Raw genomic sequence first — 18,846 nt, 5'->3', positions numbered from 1 at the left:
TCTGAAACAAGAGCAGAGAACTGGGCTTCTGAAACACAAGAGTAGAACTGGGCTTCTGAAACACAAGAGTAGAACTGGGCTTCTGAAACACAAGAGTAGAACTGGGCTTCTGAAACACAAGAGTAGAACTGGGCTTCTGAAACAAGAGGAGAGAACTGGGCTTCTGAAACAAGAGGAGACTGGGCTTCTGAAACAAGAGTAGAACTGGGCTTCTGAAATACAAGAGGAGCACTGGGCTTCTGAAACACAAGAGTAGAACTGGGCTTCTGAAACACAAGAGTAGAACTGGGCTTCTGAAACACAAGAGTAGAACTGGGCTTCTGAAACACAAGAGTAGAACTGAGCTTCTGAAACACAAGAGTAGAACTGGGCTTCTGAAACACAAGAGTAGAACTGGGCTTCTGAAACACAAGAGTAGAGAACTGGGCTTCTGAAACAAGAGCAGAGAACTGGGCTTCTGAAACACAAGAGTAGAGAACTGGGCTTCTGAAACACAAGAGTAGAGAACTGGGCTTCTGAAACAAGAGCAGAGAACTGGGCTTCTGAAACACAAGAGTAGAACTGGGCTTCTGAAACACACGAGTAGAACTGGGCTTCTGAAAAACAAGAGTAGAACTGGGCTTCTGAAACAAGAGCAGAACTGGGCTTCTGAAACACAAGCGAAGAGAACTGGGCTTCTGAAACACAAGAGAAGAGAACTGGGCTTCTGAAACACAAGAGAAGAGAACTGGGCTTCTGAAACACAAGAGAAGAGAACTGGGCTTCTGAAACACAAGAGTAGAACTGGGCTTCTGAAACACAAGAGTAGAGAACTGGGCTTCTGAAACACAAGAGAAGAGAACTGGGCTTCTGAAACACAAGAGTAGAACTGGGCTTCTGAAACACAGCTTTCCATCTACACTCTGACCAAGAGACATTTCCTTGCATTTTTTTAGACAATAAAACCATCAGTGTTCTCTGATGTGATATCCAGACAGGATACAGAAGCCAAGGGAGTTGTGACAAACACCAACAGAGTAGAATTAAAAACACCAGTGCTTTATAGTAACACAGTAACACAACAGTGCTTTATAGTAACACAGTAACACACCAGTGCTCTATAGTAACACAGTAACAGACCAGTGCTCTATAGTAACACAGTAACACACCAGTGCTTTATAGTAACACAGTAACACAACAGTGCTTTATAGTAACACAGTAACACACCAGTGCTCTATAGTAACACAGTAACACACCAGTGGTGTATAGTAACACAGTAACACACCAGTGCTCTATAGTAACACAGTAACAGACCAGTGCTCTATAGTAACACAGTAACACACCAGTGCTGCAGAGTAACACAGTAACACACCAGTGGTGCAGAGTAACACAGTAACACACCAGTGGTGCAGAGTAACACAGTAACACACCAGTGGTGCAGAGTAACACAGTAACACACCAGTGGTGTATAGTAACACAGTAACACACCAGTGGTGCAGAGTAACACAGTAACACACCAGTGCTCTATAGTAACACAGTAACACACCAGTGCTCTATAGTAACACAGTAACACACCAGTGGTGCATAGTAACACAGTAACACACCAGTGGTGCATAGTAACACAGTAACACACCAGTGGTGCAGAGTAACACAGTAACACACCAGTGGTGCAGAGTAACACAGTAACACACCAGTGCTCTATAGTAACACAGTAACACACCAGTGCTCTATAGTAACACAGTAACACACCAGTGGTGCAGAGTAACACAGTAACACACCAGTGCTCTATAGTAACACAGTAACACACCAGTGGTGTATAGTAACACAGTAACACACCAGTGCTCTATAGTAACACAGTAACACACCAGTGCTCTATAGTAACACAGTAACACACCAGTGCTGCTATAGTAACACAGTAACACACCAGTGCTGCATAGTAACACAGTAACACACCAGTGCTGCTATAGTAACACAGTAACACACCAGTGCTGCATAGTAACACAGTAACACACCAGTGCTTCATAGTAACACAGTAACACACCAGTGCTCTATAGTAACACAGTAACCCTCAGTCCCTCCCCCAACATCAACTCTGTCCCTCCCCTAACCTCAACCCTCAGTCCCTCCCCTAACCTCAACCCTCAGTCCCTCCCCCAACCTCAACCCTCAGTCCCTCCCCCAACCTCAACCCTCAGTCCCTCCCCCAACCTCAACCCTCAGTCCCTCCCCCAACCTCAACCCTCAGTCCCTCCCCCAACCTCAACCCTCAGTCCCTCCCCCAACCTCAACCCTCAGTCCCTCCCCAACCTCAACCCTCAGTCCCTCCCCCAACCTCAACCCTCAGTCCCTCCCCCAACCTCAACCCTCAGTCCCTCCCCTAACCTCAGTCCCTCCCCCAACCTCAGTCCCTCCCCCAACCTCAGTCCCTCCCCCAACCTCAACACTCAGTCCCTCCCCCAACCTCAACACTCAGTCCCTCCCCCAACCTCAACCCTCAGTCCCTCCCCCAACCTCAACCCTCAGTCCCTCCCCCAACCTCAAGCCTCAGTCCCTCCCCCAACCCTCAGTCCCTCCCCCAACCCTCAGTCCCTCCCCCAACCCTCAGTCCCTCCCCTAACCTCAACCCTCAGTCCCTCCCCTAACCTCAACCCTCAGTCCCTCCCCCAAACTCAACCCTCAGTCCCTCCCCTAACCTCAACTCTCAGTCCCTCCCCCAACCTCAACCCTCATTACCTCACTCCTAATAGGGAGGCAGGTCATTAGAGACAGGTGACAGGGTAAGGTGAGGAATACTGAGGCAGGTGAACAGACAGGTGACAGGTAAAGGTGAGAGGCAGGTGAACAGACAGGTGACAGGTAAAGGTGAGAGGCAGGTGAACAGACAGGTGACAGGTAAAGGTGAGAGGCAGGTGAACAGAGACAGGTGACAGGTAAAGGTGAGAGGCAGGTGAACAGACAGGTGACAGGTAAAGGTGAGAGGCAGGTGAACAGACAGGTGACAGGTAAAGGTGAGAGGCAGGTGAACAGACAGGTGACAGGTAAAGGTGAGAGGCAGGTGAACAGACAGGTGACAGGGTAAGGTGAGAGGCAGGTGAACAGACAGGTGACAGGTAAAGGTGAGAGGCAGGTGAACAGAGACAGGTGACAGGTAAAGGTGAGAGGCAGGTGAACAGAGACAGGTGACAGGTAAAGGTGAGAGGCAGGTGAACAGACAGGTGACAGGTAAAGGTGAGAGGCAGGTGAACAGAGACAGGTGACAGGGTAAGGTGAGAGGCAGGTGAACAGACAGGTGACAGGTAAAGGTGAGAGGCAGGTGAACAGACAGGTGACAGGTAAAGGTGAGAGGCAGGTGAACAGAGACAGGTGACAGGGTAAGGTGAGAGGCAGGTGAACAGAGACAGGTGACAGGTAAAGGTGAGAGGCAGGTGAACAGACAGGTGACAGGTAAAGGTGAGAGGCAGGTGAACAGACAGGTGACAGGTAAAGGTGAGAGGCAGGTGAACAGAGACAGGTGACAGGGTAAGGTGAGAGGCAGGTGAACAGACAGGTGACAGGTAAAGGTGAGAGGCAGGTGAACAGACAGGTGACAGGTAAAGGTGAGAGGCAGGTGAACAGACAGGTGACAGGTAAAGGTGAGAGGCAGGTGAACAGAGACAGGTGACAGGTAAAGGTGAGAGTCAGGTGAACAGAGACAGGTGACAGGTAAAGGTGAGAGGCAGGTGAACAGACAGGTGACAGGTAAAGGTGAGAGGCAGGTGAACAGAGACAGGTGACAGGGTAAGGTGAGAGGCAGGTGAACAGACAGGTGACAGGTAAAGGTGAGAGGCAGGTGAACAGACAGGTGACAGGTAAAGGTGAGAGGCAGGTGAACAGACAGGTGACAGGTAAAGGTGAGAGGCAGGTGAACAGACAGGTGACAGGGTAAGGTGAGAGGCAGGTGAACAGACAGGTGACAGGTAAAGGTGAGAGGCAGGTGAACAGACAGGTGACAGGTAAAGGTGAGAGGCAGGTGAACAGACAGGTGACAGGTAAAGGTGAGAGGCAGGTGAACAGAGACAGGTGACAGGGTAAGGTGAGAGGCAGGTGAACAGACAGGTGACAGGTAAAGGTGAGAGGCAGGTGAACAGACAGGTGACAGGGTAAGGTGAGAGGCAGGTGAACAGACAGGTGACAGGTAAAGGTGAGAGGCAGGTGAACAGACAGGTGACAGGTAAAGGTGAGAGGCAGGTGAACAGACAGGTGACAGGGTAAGGTGAGAGGCAGGTGAACAGAGACAGGTGACAGGGTAAGGTGAGAGGCAGGTGAACAGACAGGTGACAGGTAAAGGTGAGAGGCAGGTGAACAGACAGGTGACAGGTAAAGGTGAGAGGCAGGTGAACAGACAGGTGACAGGTAAAGGTGAGAGGCAGGTGAACAGACAGGTGACAGGTAAAGGTGAGAGGCAGGTGAACAGACAGGTGACAGGTAAAGGTGAGAGGCAGGTGAACAGACAGGTGACAGGGTAAGGTGAGAGGCAGGTGAACAGACAGGTGACAGGGTAAGGTGAGAGGCAGGTGAACAGACAGGTGACAGGGTAAAGGTGAGAGGCAGGTGAACAGACAGGTGACAGGTAAAGGTGAGAGGCAGGTGAACAGAGACAGGTGACAGGTAAAGGTGAGAGGCAGGTGAACAGACAGGTGACAGGTAAAGGTGAGAGGCAGGTGAACAGACAGGTGACAGGTAAAGGTGAGAGGCAGGTGAACAGACAGGTGACAGGTAAAGGTGAGAGGCAGGTGAACAGAGACAGGTGACAGGGTAAGGTGAGAGGCAGGTGAACAGACAGGTGACAGGTAAAGGTGAGAGGCAGGTGAACAGACAGGTGACAGGTAAAGGTGAGAGGCAGGTGAACAGACAGGTGACAGGGTAAGGTGAGAGGCAGGTGAACAGACAGGTGACAGGTAAAGGTGAGAGGCAGGTGAACAGACAGGTGACAGGTAAAGGTGAGAGGCAGGTGAACAGAGACAGGTGACAGGGTAAGGTGAGAGGCAGGTGAACAGACAGGTGACAGGTAAAGGTGAGAGGCAGGTGAACAGACAGGTGACAGGTAAAGGTGAGAGGCAGGTGAACAGACAGGTGACAGGGTAAGGTGAGAGGCAGGTGAACAGAGACAGGTGACAGGTAAAGGTGAGAGGCAGGTGAACAGACAGGTGACAGGTAAAGGTGAGAGGCAGGTGAACAGACAGGTGACAGGTAAAGGTGAGAGGCAGGTGAACAGAGACAGGTGACAGGTAAAGGTGAGAGGCAGGTGAACAGACAGGTGACAGGTAAAGGTGAGAGGCAAGTGAACAGAGACAGGTGACAGGGTAAGGTGAGAGGCAGGTGAACAGACAGGTGACAGGTAAAGGTGAGAGGCAGGTGAACAGACAGGTGACAGGGTAAGGTGAGAGGCAGGTGAACAGACAGGTGACAGGTAAAGGTGAGAGGCAGGTGACAGGTAAAGGTGAGAGGCAGGTGAACAGACAGGTGACAGGTAAAGGTGAGAGGCAGGTGAACAGACAGGTGACAGGGTAAGGTGAGAGGCAGGTGAACAGACAGGTGACAGGGTAAGGTGAGAGGCAGGTGAACAGACAGGTGACAGGTAAATGTGAGAGGCAGGTGAACAGACAGGTGACAGGTAAAGGTGAGAGGCAGGTGAACAGACAGGTGACAGGGTAAGGTGAGAGGCAGGTGAACAGACAGGTGACAGGTAAAGGTGAGAGGCAGGTGAACAGACAGGTGACAGGGTAAGGTGAGAGGCAGGTGAACAGACAGGTGACAGGTAAAGGTGAGAGGCAGGTGAACAGAGACAGGTGACAGGTAAAGGTGAGAGGCAGGTGAACAGACAGGTGACAGGTAAAGGTGAGAGGCAGGTGAACAGAGACAGGTGACAGGTAAAGGTGAGAGGCAGGTGAACAGACAGGTGACAGGTAAAGGTGAGAGGCAGGTGAACAGACAGGTGACAGGTAAAGGTGAGAGGCAGGTGAACAGACAGGTGACAGGTAAAGGTGAGAGGCAGGTGAACAGAGACAGGTGACAGGTAAAGGTGAGAGGCAGGTGAACAGACAGGTGACAGGTAAAGGTGAGAGGCAGGTGAACAGACAGGTGACAGGTAAAGGTGAGAGGCAGGTGAACAGACAGGTGACAGGTAAAGGTGAGAGGCAGGTGAACAGACAGGTGACAGGTAAAGGTGAGAGGCAGGTGAACAGACAGGTGACAGGGTAAGGTGAGAGGCAGGTGAACAGACAGGTGACAGGGTAAGGTGAGAGGCAGGTGAACAGACAGGTGACAGGGTAAGGTGAGAGGCAGGTGAACAGACAGGTGACAGTTAAAGGTGAGAGGCAGGTGAACAGACAGGTGACAGGTAAAGGTGAGAGGCAGGTGAACAGACAGGTGACAGGTAAAGGTGAGAGGCAGGTGAACAGACAGGTGACAGGTAAAGGTGAGAGGCAGGTGAACAGAGACAGGTGACAGGGTAAGGTGAGAGGCAGGTGAACAGACAGGTGACAGGGTAAGGTGAGAGGCAGGTGAACAGAGACAGGTGACAGGTAAAGGTGAGAGGCAGGTGAACAGACAGGTGACAGGTAAAGGTGAGAGGCAGGTGAACAGACAGGTGACAGGTAAAGGTGAGAGGCAGGTGAACAGACAGGTGACAGGGTAAGGTGAGAGGCAGGTGAACAGACAGGTGACAGGGTAAGGTGAGAGGCAGGTGAACAGAGACAGGTGACAGGTAAAGGTGAGAGGCAGGTGAACAGACAGGTGACAGGTAAAGGTGAGAGGCAGGTGAACAGAGACAGGTGACAGGGTAAGGTGAGAGGCAGGTGAACAGAGACAGGTGACAGGGTAAGGTGAGAGGCAGGTGAACAGACAGGTGACAGGGTAAGGTGAGAGGCAGGTGAACAGACAGGTGACAGGGTAAGGTGAGAGGCAGGTGAACAGACAGGTGACAGGGTAAGTGTGAGAGGCAGGTGAACAGACAGGTGACAGGGTAAGGTGAGGGTGTCAGTACAGAGGGTACCTCATCCTGGGTGCCTCTCTTCCAGGCCTCGGAGAAGATGGAGCTGACCTGGCTCTGAGAGCGGCTGTGGCCTGACAGGTTGTTCTCTGATACAGCAACACCACTATCACTACTGCAGTGGGTCGACTGGGACTCTGGAGGGAGAGAGGGAGAGAGGGAGGGAGGGAGGGAGGGAGGGAGGGAGGAGAGAGGAGAGAGGGAGGGCGGGAGAGAGAGAGAGAGGGAGGGAGAGAGAGAGAGAGGGAGGGAGAGAGAGAGAGAAGGAGGGAGAGAAGGAAGGAGAGAGGAGAGAAGGAGAGAGAGAGAGAGGGAGGGAGGGAGGGAGGGAGGGAGAGGAGGGAGGGAGGGAGGGAGGGAGGGAGGGAGGGAGGGAGGGAGGGAGGGAGGGGAGAGAGGGAGGGAGGGAGAGAGAGGGAGGGAGAGAAAGGGAGGGAGGGAGGGCGGGAAGGAGAGAGAGAGAGGACAGGGCGGGAGGGAGGGAGGGAGGGAGAGAAGGCGGGAAGGAGAGAGAGAGAGGACAGGGAGGGAGGGATGGGGGAGAGAGAGAGAGAGAGAGAGAGAGAGAGAGAGAGAGAGAGAGAGAGAGAGAGAGAGAGGAGAAGAGAGGAGAGGAGAGGGAGGGAGGGGAGAGGGAGAGAGGAGAGGGGAGGGAGAGGAGAGGAGAGAGAGTTAGAGCAAGTAGAAATCGTATACATACTGCTAAGTCAGTGGGTAACTGCTGCAGGGTTGATGTCTAATCAATTTTAATTCAGTCATTTCAGGAAGTAAACTGAAATTCCTGGAATTGTACTTCCTGAAATGACTGAATTGAGATAAAAATAGACCTCATCCCTGCAATACTGTGTGTTGTGTTGTAGGTGTGTGTCTGTCCACCACCACTCACCAGGCAGGCTGGATGAGCTGGATCCAGACTTGATAGAGGAGCTAGAGAGAGAGGACCAGTCGTAGGCTGCCTCAGTCCTCTTCATAGCCTCCTGGTAGTTCACATACAGGGTCTTCCCATACTGGAGACACAGAGATACATAGGTCATTAGTCGTTCAGGTGTCTTCATTAGTCGGTCAGGTGTATTCATTAGCCGGTCAGGTGTATTCATTAGTCGGTCAGGTGTATTCATTAGCCGGTCAGGTGTATTCATTAGTCGTTCAGGTGTATTCACTAGTCGTTCAGGTGTACTCATTAGTCGTTCAGGTGTCTTCATTAGTCGGTCAGGTGTATTCATTAGTCGTTCAGGTGTCTTCATTAGTCGGTCAGGTGTATTCATTAGCCGGTCAGGTGTATTCATTAGCCGTTCAGGTGTACTCATTAGTCGTTCAGGTGTATTCACTAGTCGTTCAGGTGTATTCACTAGTCGTTCAGGTGTACTCACTAGTCGTTCAGGTGTACTCACTAGTCGGGCAGGTGTACTCATTAGTCGGGCAGGTGTACTCATTAGTCCGGCAGGTGTACTCATTAGTCCGGCAGGTGTACTCATTAGTCGGGCAGGTGTACTCATTAGTCGGGCAGGTGTACTCATTAGTCGGGCAGGTGTACTCATTAGTCGGGCAGGTGTACTCATTAGTCCGGCAGGTGTATTCATTAGTCGGGCAGGTGTACTCATTAGTCGGGCAGGTGTACTCATTAGTCCGGCAGGTGTACTCATTAGTCGGGCAGGTGTACTCATTAGTCGGGCAGGTGTACTCATTAGTCGGGCAGGTGTACTCATTAGTCGGGCAGGTGTACTCATTAGTCGGGCAGGTGTACTCATTAGTCCGGCAGGTGTATTCATTAGTCGGGCAGGTGTACTCATTAGTCGGGCAGGTGTACTCATTAGTCGGGCAGGTGTACTCATTAGTCGGGCAGGTGTACTCATTAGCCGTTCAGGTGTATTCATTAGTCGTTCAGGTGTACTCATTAGCCGGTCAGGTGTATTCATTAGCCGGTCAGGTGTACTCATTAGCCGGTCAGGTGTACTCATTAGTCGGTCAGGTGTATTCATTAGTCAGTCAGGTGTATTCATTAGTCGTTCAGGTGTATTCATTAGTCATTCAGGTGTATTCATTAGTCAGTCAGGTGTATTCATTAGTCGTTCAGGTGTATTCATTAGTCGTTCAGGTGTATTCATTAGTCAGTCAGGTGTACTCATTAGCCGTTCAGAAACAGACATCGGTTTCCTCAGCAAAATGGTTTGCAATGGAAACGTTTTACTCCAAGCATAAAACGTTTCGCAACGAGAACAAGAGTTTCTATTGAACAAATTCAGGTAGGGTCCCTGCCCCGTTTCATTCCAGCTTGCTTCTGTTCGGTTCCCAGTGAATAAAACCCAGATGTTCCCACACCTTTCCATCAGAGACAAATACTTTTCAGTTTGACCATTGACGTATTCTGTCCAAGGCGTCCCTGGTGAGTACTCTCACGGCTATGGCTCTGCTTTCCATTACTCTCATTGGTTAAGTTGTTGCCGAGGCAACGTCACGTTACCTTGGCGATGCGTATCCCGTTGATCCACTGGTGTAGGGTTCTGACGTCGTCACAACACAGGTACTTGATGTACTGGGATTTCTTCTGGATCTGAGGATGCTGAAGACAGACGGAGAGATGATGGGACATGTTAACCACAACGCTTCACAATAATACAACGCTTGGATTTCTCTCATTTGTTTCTTTTAATTGATCTATAATCTCTCACGGACAGATTCTGCTGACAAAAAAAAATGATGCACCGTTTTAGTTGTGGTGTTATTAAGGAGATGAATTGGGCTAAAACCCCAGCCCAACTGTAGCCTCTCTACTGTATGTAGCCTCTCTACTGTATGTAGCCTCTCTACTGTATGTAGCCTCTCTACTGTATATAGCCTCTACTGTATATAGCCTCTCTACTGTATATAGCCTCTCTACTGTATATAGCCTCTCTACTGTATATAACCTCTACTGTATATAATCTCTACTGTATATAGCCCATCTACTGTATATAGCCTCTCCTGTATATAGCCTCTACTGTATATAGCCCATCTACTGTATATAGCCCATCTACTGTATATAGCCTCTCTACTGTATATAGCCCATCTACTGTATATAGCCCCTCTACTGTATATAGCCTCTCTACTGTATATAGCCTCTCTACTGTATATAGCCTATCTACTGTATATAGCCTCTACTGTATATAGCCTCTCTACTGTATATAGCCCCTCTACTGTATATAGCCCCTCTACTGTATATAGCCTCTCTACTGTATATAGCCTCTACTGTATATAGCCTCTCTACTGTATATAGCCCCTCTACTGTATATAGCCCCTCTACTGTATATAGCCTCTACTGTATATAGCCCCTACTGTATATAGCCTCTACTGTATATAGCCTCTACTGTATATAGCCCCTACTGTATATAGCCCCTCTACTGTATATAGCCCCTCTACTGTATGTAGCCTCTCTACTGTATGTAGCCTCTCTACTGTATATAGCCTCTCTACTGTATATATCCTCTCTACTGTATATAGCCCCTCTACTGTATGTAGCCTCTCTACTGTATATAGCCCCTCTACTGTATATAGCCTCTCTACTGTATGTAGCCTCTCTACTGTATATAGCCTCTCTACTGTATATAGCCTCTCTACTGTATATAGCCTCTACTGTATATAGCCTCTCTACTGTATATAGCCTCTCTACTGTATATAGCCTCTCTACTGTATATAGCCTCTCTACTGTATATAATCTCTCTACTGTATATAGCCTCTCCTGTATATAGCCTCTCCTGTATATAGCCTCTACTGTATATAGCCTCTCTACTGTATATAGCCTCTCTACTGTATATAGCCTCTCTACTGTATATAGCCTCTACTGTATATAGCCTCTCCTGTATATAGCCTCTCTACTGTATATAGCCTCTCTACTGTATATAGTCTGTCTTTTTACTGTTGTTTTATTTCTTTACTTACTTATTGTTCACCTAATACCTTTTTTGCACTATTGGTTAGAGCCTGTAAGTAAACATTTCACTGTGAGGTCTACTACACCTGTTGTATTCAGCATTTCACTGTGAGGTCTACTACACCTGTTGTATTCAGCATTTCACTGTGAGGTCTACACCTGTTGTATTCAGCATTTCACTGTGAGGTCTACACCTGTTGTATTCAGCATTTCACTGTGAGGTCTACTACACCTGTTGTATTCAGCATTTCACTGTAAGGTCTACTACACCTGTTGTATTCAGCATTTCACTGTAAGGTCTCCTACACCTGTTGTATTCAGCATTTCACTGTGAGGTCTACTACACCTGTTGTATTCAGCATTTCACTGTGAGGTCTACACCTGTTGTATTCAGCATTTCACTGTGAGGTCTACTACACCTGTTGTATTCAGCATTTCACTGTAAGGTCTACTACACCTGTTGTATTCAGCATTTCACTGTAAGGTCTACTACACCTGTTGTATTCAGCATTTCACTGTGAGGTCTACTACACCTGTTGTATTCAGCATTTCACTGTGAGGTCTACTACACCTGTTGTATTCAGCATTTCACTGTAAGGTCTACTACACCTGTTGTATTCAGCATTTCACTGTGAGGTCTACTACACCTGTTGTATTCAGCATTTCACTGTGAGGTCTACTACACCTGTTGTATTCAGCATTTCACTGTAAGGTCTACTACACCTGTTGTATTCAGCATTTCACTGTAAGGTCTACTACACCTGTTGTATTCAGCATTTCACTGTGAGGTCTACTACACCTGTTGTATTCAGCATTTCACTGTGAGGTCTACTACACCTGTTGTATTCAGCATTTCACTGTGAGGTCTACTACACCTGTTGTATTCAGCATTTCACTGTAAGGTCTACTACACCTGTTGTATTCAGCATTTCACTGTAAGGTCTACTACACCTGTTGTATTCAGCATTTCACTGTGAGGTCTACTACTACACCTGTTGTATTCAGCATTTCACTGTAAGGTCTACTACTACACCTGTTGTATTCAGCATTTCACTGTGAGGTCTACTACACCTGTTGTATTCAGCATTTCACTGTAAGGTCTACTACTACACCTGTTGTATTCAGCATTTCACTGTAAGGTCTACTACTACACCTGTTGTATTCAGCATTTCACTGTGAGGTCTACTACACCTGTTGTATTCAGCATTTCACTGTGAGGTCTACTACACCTGTTGTATTCAGCATTTCACTGTAAGGTCTACTACACCTGTTGTATTCAGCATTTCACTGTGAGGTCTACTACACCTGTTGTATTCAGCATTTCACTGTGAGGTCTACACCTGTTGTATTCAGCATTTCACTGTGAGGTCTACTACACCTGTTGTATTCAGCATTTCACTGTAAGGTCTACTACACCTGTTGTATTCAGCATTTCACTGTGAGGTCTACTACACCTGTTGTATTCAGCATTTCACTGTGAGGTCTACTACACCTGTTGTATTCAGCATTTCACTGTAAGGTCTACTACACCTGTTGTATTCAGCATTTCACTGTGAGGTCTACTACACCTGTTGTATTCAGCATTTCACTGTGAGGTCTACTACACCTGTTGTATTCAGCATTTCACTGTAAGGTCTACTACACCTGTTGTATTCAGCATTTCACTGTAAGGTCTACTACACCTGTTGTATTCAGCATTTCACTGTGAGGTCTACTACACCTGTTGTATTCAGCATTTCACTGTGAGGTCTACTACACCTGTTGTATTCAGCATTTCACTGTGAGGTCTACTACACCTGTTGTATTCAGCATTTCACTGTAAGGTCTACTACACCTGTTGTATTCAGCATTTCACTGTAAGGTCTACTACACCTGTTGTATTCAGCATTTCACTGTGAGGTCTACTACTACACCTGTTGTATTCAGCATTTCACTGTAAGGTCTACTACTACACCTGTTGTATTCAGCATTTCACTGTGAGGTCTACTACACCTGTTGTATTCAGCATTTCACTGTAAGGTCTACTACTACACCTGTTGTATTCAGCATTTCACTGTAAGGTCTACTACTACACCTGTTGTATTCAGCATTTCACTGTGAGGTCTACTACACCTGTTGTATTCAGCATTTCACTGTGAGGTCTACTACACCTGTTGTATTCAGCATTTCACTGTAAGGTCTACTACACCTGTTGTATTCAGCATTTCACTGTGAGGTCTACTACACCTGTTGTATTCAGCATTTCACTGTGAGGTCTACACCTGTTGTATTCAGCATTTCACTGTGAGGTCTACTACACCTGTTGTATTCAGCATTTCACTGTAAGGTCTACTACACCTGTTGTATTCAGCATTTCACTGTAAGGTCTACTACACCTGTTGTATTCAGCATTTCACTGTGAGGTCTACTACACCTGTTGTATTCAGCATTTCACTGTGAGGTCTACTACACCTGTTGTATTCAGCATTTCACTGTAAGGTCTACTACACCTGTTGTATTCAGCATTTCACTGTGAGGTCTACTACACCTGTTGTATTCAGCATTTCACTGTGAGGTCTACTACACCTGTTGTATTCAGCATTTCACTGTAAGGTCTACTACACCTGTTGTATTCAGCATTTCACTGTAAGGTCTACTACACCTGTTGTATTCAGCATTTCACTGTGAGGTCTACTACACCTGTTGTATTCAGCATTTCACTGTGAGGTCTACTACACCTGTTGTATTCAGCATTTCACTGTGAGGTCTACTACACCTGTTGTATTCAGCATTTCACTGTAAGGTCTACTACACCTGTTGTATTCAGCATTTCACTGTAAGGTCTACTACACCTGTTGTATTCAGCATTTCACTGTGAGGTCTACTACTACACCTGTTGTATTCAGCATTTCACTGTAAGGTCTACTACTACACCTGTTGTATTCAGCATTTCACTGTGAGGTCTACTACACCTGTTGTATTCAGCATTTCACTGTAAGGTCTACTACTACACCTGTTGTATTCAGCATTTCACTGTGAGGTCTACTACACCTGTTGTATTCAGCATTTCACTGTAAGGTCTACTACTACACCTGTTGTATTCAGCATTTCACTGTAAGGTCTACTACTACACCTGTTGTATTCAGCATTTCACTGTGAGGTCTACTACACCTGTTGTATTCAGCATTTCACTGTGAGGTCTACTACACCTGTTGTATTCAGCATTTCACTGTAAGGTCTACTACACCTGTTGTATTCAGCATTTCACTGTGAGGTCTACTACACCTGTTGTATTCAGCATTTCACTGTGAGGTCTACACCTGTTGTATTCAGCATTTCACTGTGAGGTCTACTACACCTGTTGTATTCAGCATTTCACTGTAAGGTCTACTACACCTGTTGTATTCAGCATTTCACTGTAAGGTCTACTACACCTGTTGTATTCAGCATTTCACTGTGAGGTCTACTACACCTGTTGTATTCAGCATTTCACTGTGAGGTCTACTACACCTGTTGTATTCAGCATTTCACTGTAAGGTCTACTACACCTGTTGTATTCAGCATTTCACTGTGAGGTCTACTACACCTGTTGTATTCAGCATTTCACTGTGAGGTCTACTACACCTGTTGTATTCAGCATTTCACTGTAAGGTCTACTACACCTGTTGTATTCAGCATTTCACTGTAAGGTCTACTACACCTGTTGTATTCAGCATTTCACTGTGAGGTCTACTACACCTGTTGTATTCAGCATTTCACTGTGAGGTCTACTACACCTGTTGTATTCAGCATTTCACTGTGAGGTCTACTACACCTGTTGTATTCAGCATTTCACTGTAAGGTCTACTACACCTGTTGTATTCAGCATTTCACTGTAAGGTCTACTACACCTGTTGTATTCAGCATTTCACTGTGAGGTCTACTACTACACCTGTTGTATTCAGCATTTCACTGTAAGGTCTACTACTACACCTGTTGTATTCAGCATTTCACTGTGAGGTCTACTACACCTGTTGTATTCAGCATTTCACTGTAAGGTCTACTACTACACCTGTTGTATTCAGCATTTCACTGTAAGGTCTACTACTACACCTGTTGTATTCAGCATTTCACTGTGAGGTCTACTACACCTGTTGTATTCAGCATTTCACTGTGAGGTCTACTACACCTGTTGTATTCAGCATTTCACTGTAAGGTCTACTACACCTGTTGTATTCAGCATTTCACTGTGAGGTCTACTACACCTGTTGTATTCAGCATTTCACTGTGAGGTCTACTACACCTGTTGTATTCAGCATTTCACTGTAAGGTCTACTACACCTGTTGTATTCAGCATTTCACTGTAAGGTCTACTACACCTGTTGTATTCAGCATTTCACTGTGAGGTCTACTACACCTGTTGTATTCAGCATTTCACTGTGAGGTCTACAACACCTGTTGTATTCAGCATTTCACTGTAAGGTCTACTACACCTGTTGTATTCAGCATTTCACTGTGAGGTCTACTACACCTGTTGTATTCAGCATTTCACTGTAAGGTCTACTACACCTGTTGTATTCAGCATTTCACTGTGAGGTCTACTACACCTGTTGAATTCAGCATTTCACTGTGAGGTCTACTACACCTGTTGTATTCAGCATTTCACTGTGAGGTCTACTACACCTGTTGTATTCAGCATTTCACTGTGAGGTCTACTACACCTGTTGTATTCAGCATTTCACTGTAAGGTCTACTACACCTGTTGTATTCAGCATTTCACTGTGAGGTCTACTACACCTGTTGTATTCAGCATTTCACTGTAAGGTCTACTACACCTGTTGTATTCAGCATTTCACTGTAAGGTCTACTACACCTGTTGTATTCAGCATTTCACTGTAAGGTCTACTACACCTGTTGTATTCAGCATTTCACTGTAAGGTCTACTACACCTGTTGTATTGAGCATTTCACTGTGAGGTCTACTACACCTGTTGTATTCAGCGTTTCACTGTAAGGTCTACTACACCTGTTGTATTCAGCATTTCACTGTAAGGTCTACTACACCTGTTGTATTCAGCATTTCACTGTAAGGTCTACTACACCTGTTGTATTCAGCATTTCACTGTAAGGTCTACTACACCTGTTGTATTCGGCGCACGTGACCAATAAACGTTGATTTGATTTGAGGCAATACAGAGACTGTTTCTCAGGAGGTTTATAAACTGTACCACTAGATGGCAGTGTGCTCGCTGGATACGGTTGTTCTCTCCTCTGACAGGAAGACCGAGGGCAGCGATTCAACATCCTCAATCCCTCCGCTGTACCCAGTTACTCCCATCAGGGATTACATGGAAACATTACCATCAGACCAGAATAGAAACCTTCTCTGTTTACTAGGAGGGGGAATATTTGGTGTATAATTGACATGTCTTTAGAGTCTGACTCTTATATTAGAAAGAGTCCTGACAAGAGAAATAATGGTAGTTTACTGGATCTCCCTCCTCCTCCCCTACTTCGCCCTCGTCTCTCTCCAGTCTCTCCTCCGTCTCTCTCCAGTCTCTCTCCAGTCTCTCTCCTCCAGTCTCTCTCCAGTCTCTCTCCTCCGTCTCTCTACAGTCTCTCTCCTCCGTCTCTCTCCTCCGTCTCTCTCCAGTCTCTCTCCTCCGTCTCTCTACAGTCTCTCTCCTCCGTCTCTCTCCAGTCTCTCTCCTCCAGTCTCTCTCCTCCAGTCTCTCCTCCAGTCTCTCTCCTCCAGTCTCTCTCCTCCAGTCTCTCTCCTCCAGTCTCTCTCCTCCAGTCTCTCTCTACAGTCTCTCTCTACAGTCTCTCTCTCCAGTCTCTCTCCTCCAGTCTCTCTCCTCCAGTCTCTCTCCTCCAGTCTCTCTCCTCCAGTCTCTCTCCTCCAGTCTCTCTCCAGTCTATCTCCAGTCTCTCTCCTCCGTCTCTCTCCTCCAGTCTCTCTCCTCCAGTCTCTCTCTCCAGTCTCTCTCCCCAGTCTCTCTCTCCAGTCTCTCTCTCCAGTCTCTCTCCAGTCTCTCTCCAGTCTCTCTCCTCCAGTCTCTCTCCTCCAGTCTCTCTCCTCCAGTCTCTCTCCAGTCTCTCTCCTCCAGTCTCTCTCCTCCAGTCTCTCTCCTCCAGTCTCTCTCCAGTCTCTCTCCTCCAGTCTCTCTCCCGTCTCTCTCCTCCGTCTCTCTCCTCCGTCTCTCTCCTCCGTCTCTCTCCAGTCTCTCTCCTCCGTCTCTCTCCAGTCTCTCTCCTCCAGTCTCTCTCCTCCAGTCTCTCTCCTCCAGTCTCTCTCCTCCAGTCTCTCTCCAGTCTCTCTCCTCCGTCTCTCTCCAGTCTCTCTCCTCCGTCTCTCTCCAGTCTCTCTCCTCCAGTCTCTCTCCAGTCTCTCTCCTCCGTCTCTCTCCAGTCTCTCTCCTCCGTCTCTCTCCAGTCTCTCTCCTCCGTCTCTCTCCTCCGTCTCTCTCCTCCGTCTCTCTCCAGTCTCTCTCCTCAGTCTCTCTCCTCAGTCTCTCTCCTCAGTCTCTCTCCAGTCTCTCTCCTCCATCTCTCTCCAGTCTCTCTCCTCAGTCTCTCTCCAGTCTCTCTCCTCAGTCTCTCTCCAGTCTCTCCTCCGTCTCTCTCCTCCAGTCTCTCTCCTCCAGTCTCTCTCCAGTCTCTCTCCAGTCTCTCCTCCAGTCTCTCTCCTCCAGTCTCTCTCCTCCAGTCTCTCTCCTCCAGTCTCTCTCCTCCGTCTCTCCCCAGTCTCTCTCCAGTCTCTCTCCAGTCTCGCTCCTCAGTCTCTCTCCAGTCTCTCTCCTCTGTCTCTCCCCAGTCTCTCTCCAGTCTCTCTCCAGTCTCTCTCCTCCATCTCTCTCCAGTCTCTCTCTCCAGTCTCTCTCCAGTCTCTCTCCAGTCTCTCCCCTCAGTCTCTCCCCTCAGTCTCTCTCCTCCAGTCTCTCTCCAGTCTCTCTCCTCCAGTCTCTCTCCTCCAGTCTCTCTCCAGTCTCTCTCCTCCGTCTCTCTCCTCCGTCTCTCTCCAGTCTCTCTCCTCCATCTCTCTCCAGTCTCTCCTCCAGTCTCTCTCCTCCAGTCTCTCTCCTCCAGTCTCTCTCCTCCAGTCTCTCCCCTCCAGTCTCTCCTCAGTCTATCTCCTCAGTCTATCTCCTCTGTCTCTCCCCAGTCTCTCTCCTCCGTCTCTCTCCTCCGTCTCTCTCCTCCGTCTCTCTCCCGTCTCTCTCCTCCGTCTCTCTCCCGTCTCTCTCCTCCGTCTCTCTCCAGTCTCTCTCCCGTCTCTCTCCTCCGTCTCTCTCCAGTCTCTCTCCAGTCTCTCTCCTCCGTCTCTCTCCAGTCTTTCTCCTCCGTCTCTCTCCAGTCTCTCTCCTCCGTCTCTCTCCAGTCTCTCTCCTCCGTCTCTCTCCAGTCTCTCTCCTCCGTCTCTCTCCAGTCTCTCTCCTCCGTCTCTCTCCTCTGTCTCTCCCCCGTCTCTCTCCTCCGTCTCTCTCCTCCGTCTCGCTCCTCCGTCTCTCTCCAGTCTCTCTCCCGTCTCTCTCCTCCGTCTCTCTCCAGTCTCTCTCCAGTCTCTCTCCTCCGTCTCTCTCCAGTCTTTCTCCTCCGTCTCTCTCCAGTCTCTCTCCTCCGTCTCTGTCCAGTCTCTCTCCTCCGTCTCTCTCCAGTCTCTCTCCTCCGTCTCTCTCCAGTCTCTCTCCTCCGTCTCTCTCCAGTCTCTCTCCTCCGTCTCTCTCCAGTCTCTCTCCTCCAGTCTCTCTCCAGTCTCTCTCCTCCAGTCTCTCTCCAGTCTCTCTCCTCCAGTCTCTCTCCAGTCTCTCTCCAGTCTCTCTCCTCTGTCTCTCTCCAGTCTCTCCTCCAGTCTCTCTCCTCCAGTCTCTCTCCTCCAGTCTCTCTCCTCCAGTCTCTCTCCTCCAGTCTCTCTCCTCCAGTCTCTCTCCTCCAGTCTCTCTCCTCCAGTCTCTCTCCTCCAGTCTCTCCCC

General features: G+C 48.2%; 1 protein-coding gene across 4 annotated transcripts in view; it reads right to left on the bottom strand.

Moving 5' to 3' along the window:
• The window catches only part of LOC106582537 (ras-associated and pleckstrin homology domains-containing protein 1), a 185,767-nt gene that overhangs the window by 12,731 nt on the left and 154,190 nt on the right, over positions 1 to 18,846 (bottom strand). For all 4 annotated transcript variants that reach the window (XR_014382079.1, XM_082967249.1, XM_082967251.1 and 1 more), the window contains 3 exons: positions 9,471 to 9,569; positions 7,896 to 8,016; positions 7,013 to 7,146 (listed from right to left, as the gene is read on the bottom strand). Coding sequence is in view for 3 of the 4 variants with exons in the window: in XM_082967249.1 (XP_082823375.1) it covers positions 7,013 to 7,146; positions 7,896 to 8,016; positions 9,471 to 9,569 (354 nt within the window). In the remaining variant the exon portion in view is untranslated. The remainder of the gene's footprint in view (positions 1 to 7,012; positions 7,147 to 7,895; positions 8,017 to 9,470; positions 9,570 to 18,846) is intronic.

This window comes from Salmo salar, chromosome 21, assembly GCF_965601325.2.
Source record: "Salmo salar chromosome 21, fSalSal1, whole genome shotgun sequence".
Classification (NCBI taxonomy): domain Eukaryota; kingdom Metazoa; phylum Chordata; class Actinopteri; order Salmoniformes; family Salmonidae; genus Salmo; species Salmo salar.
Note: the sequence above shows the minus strand (reverse complement) of the source record. Positions and strands in the feature narration are given on the sequence as shown.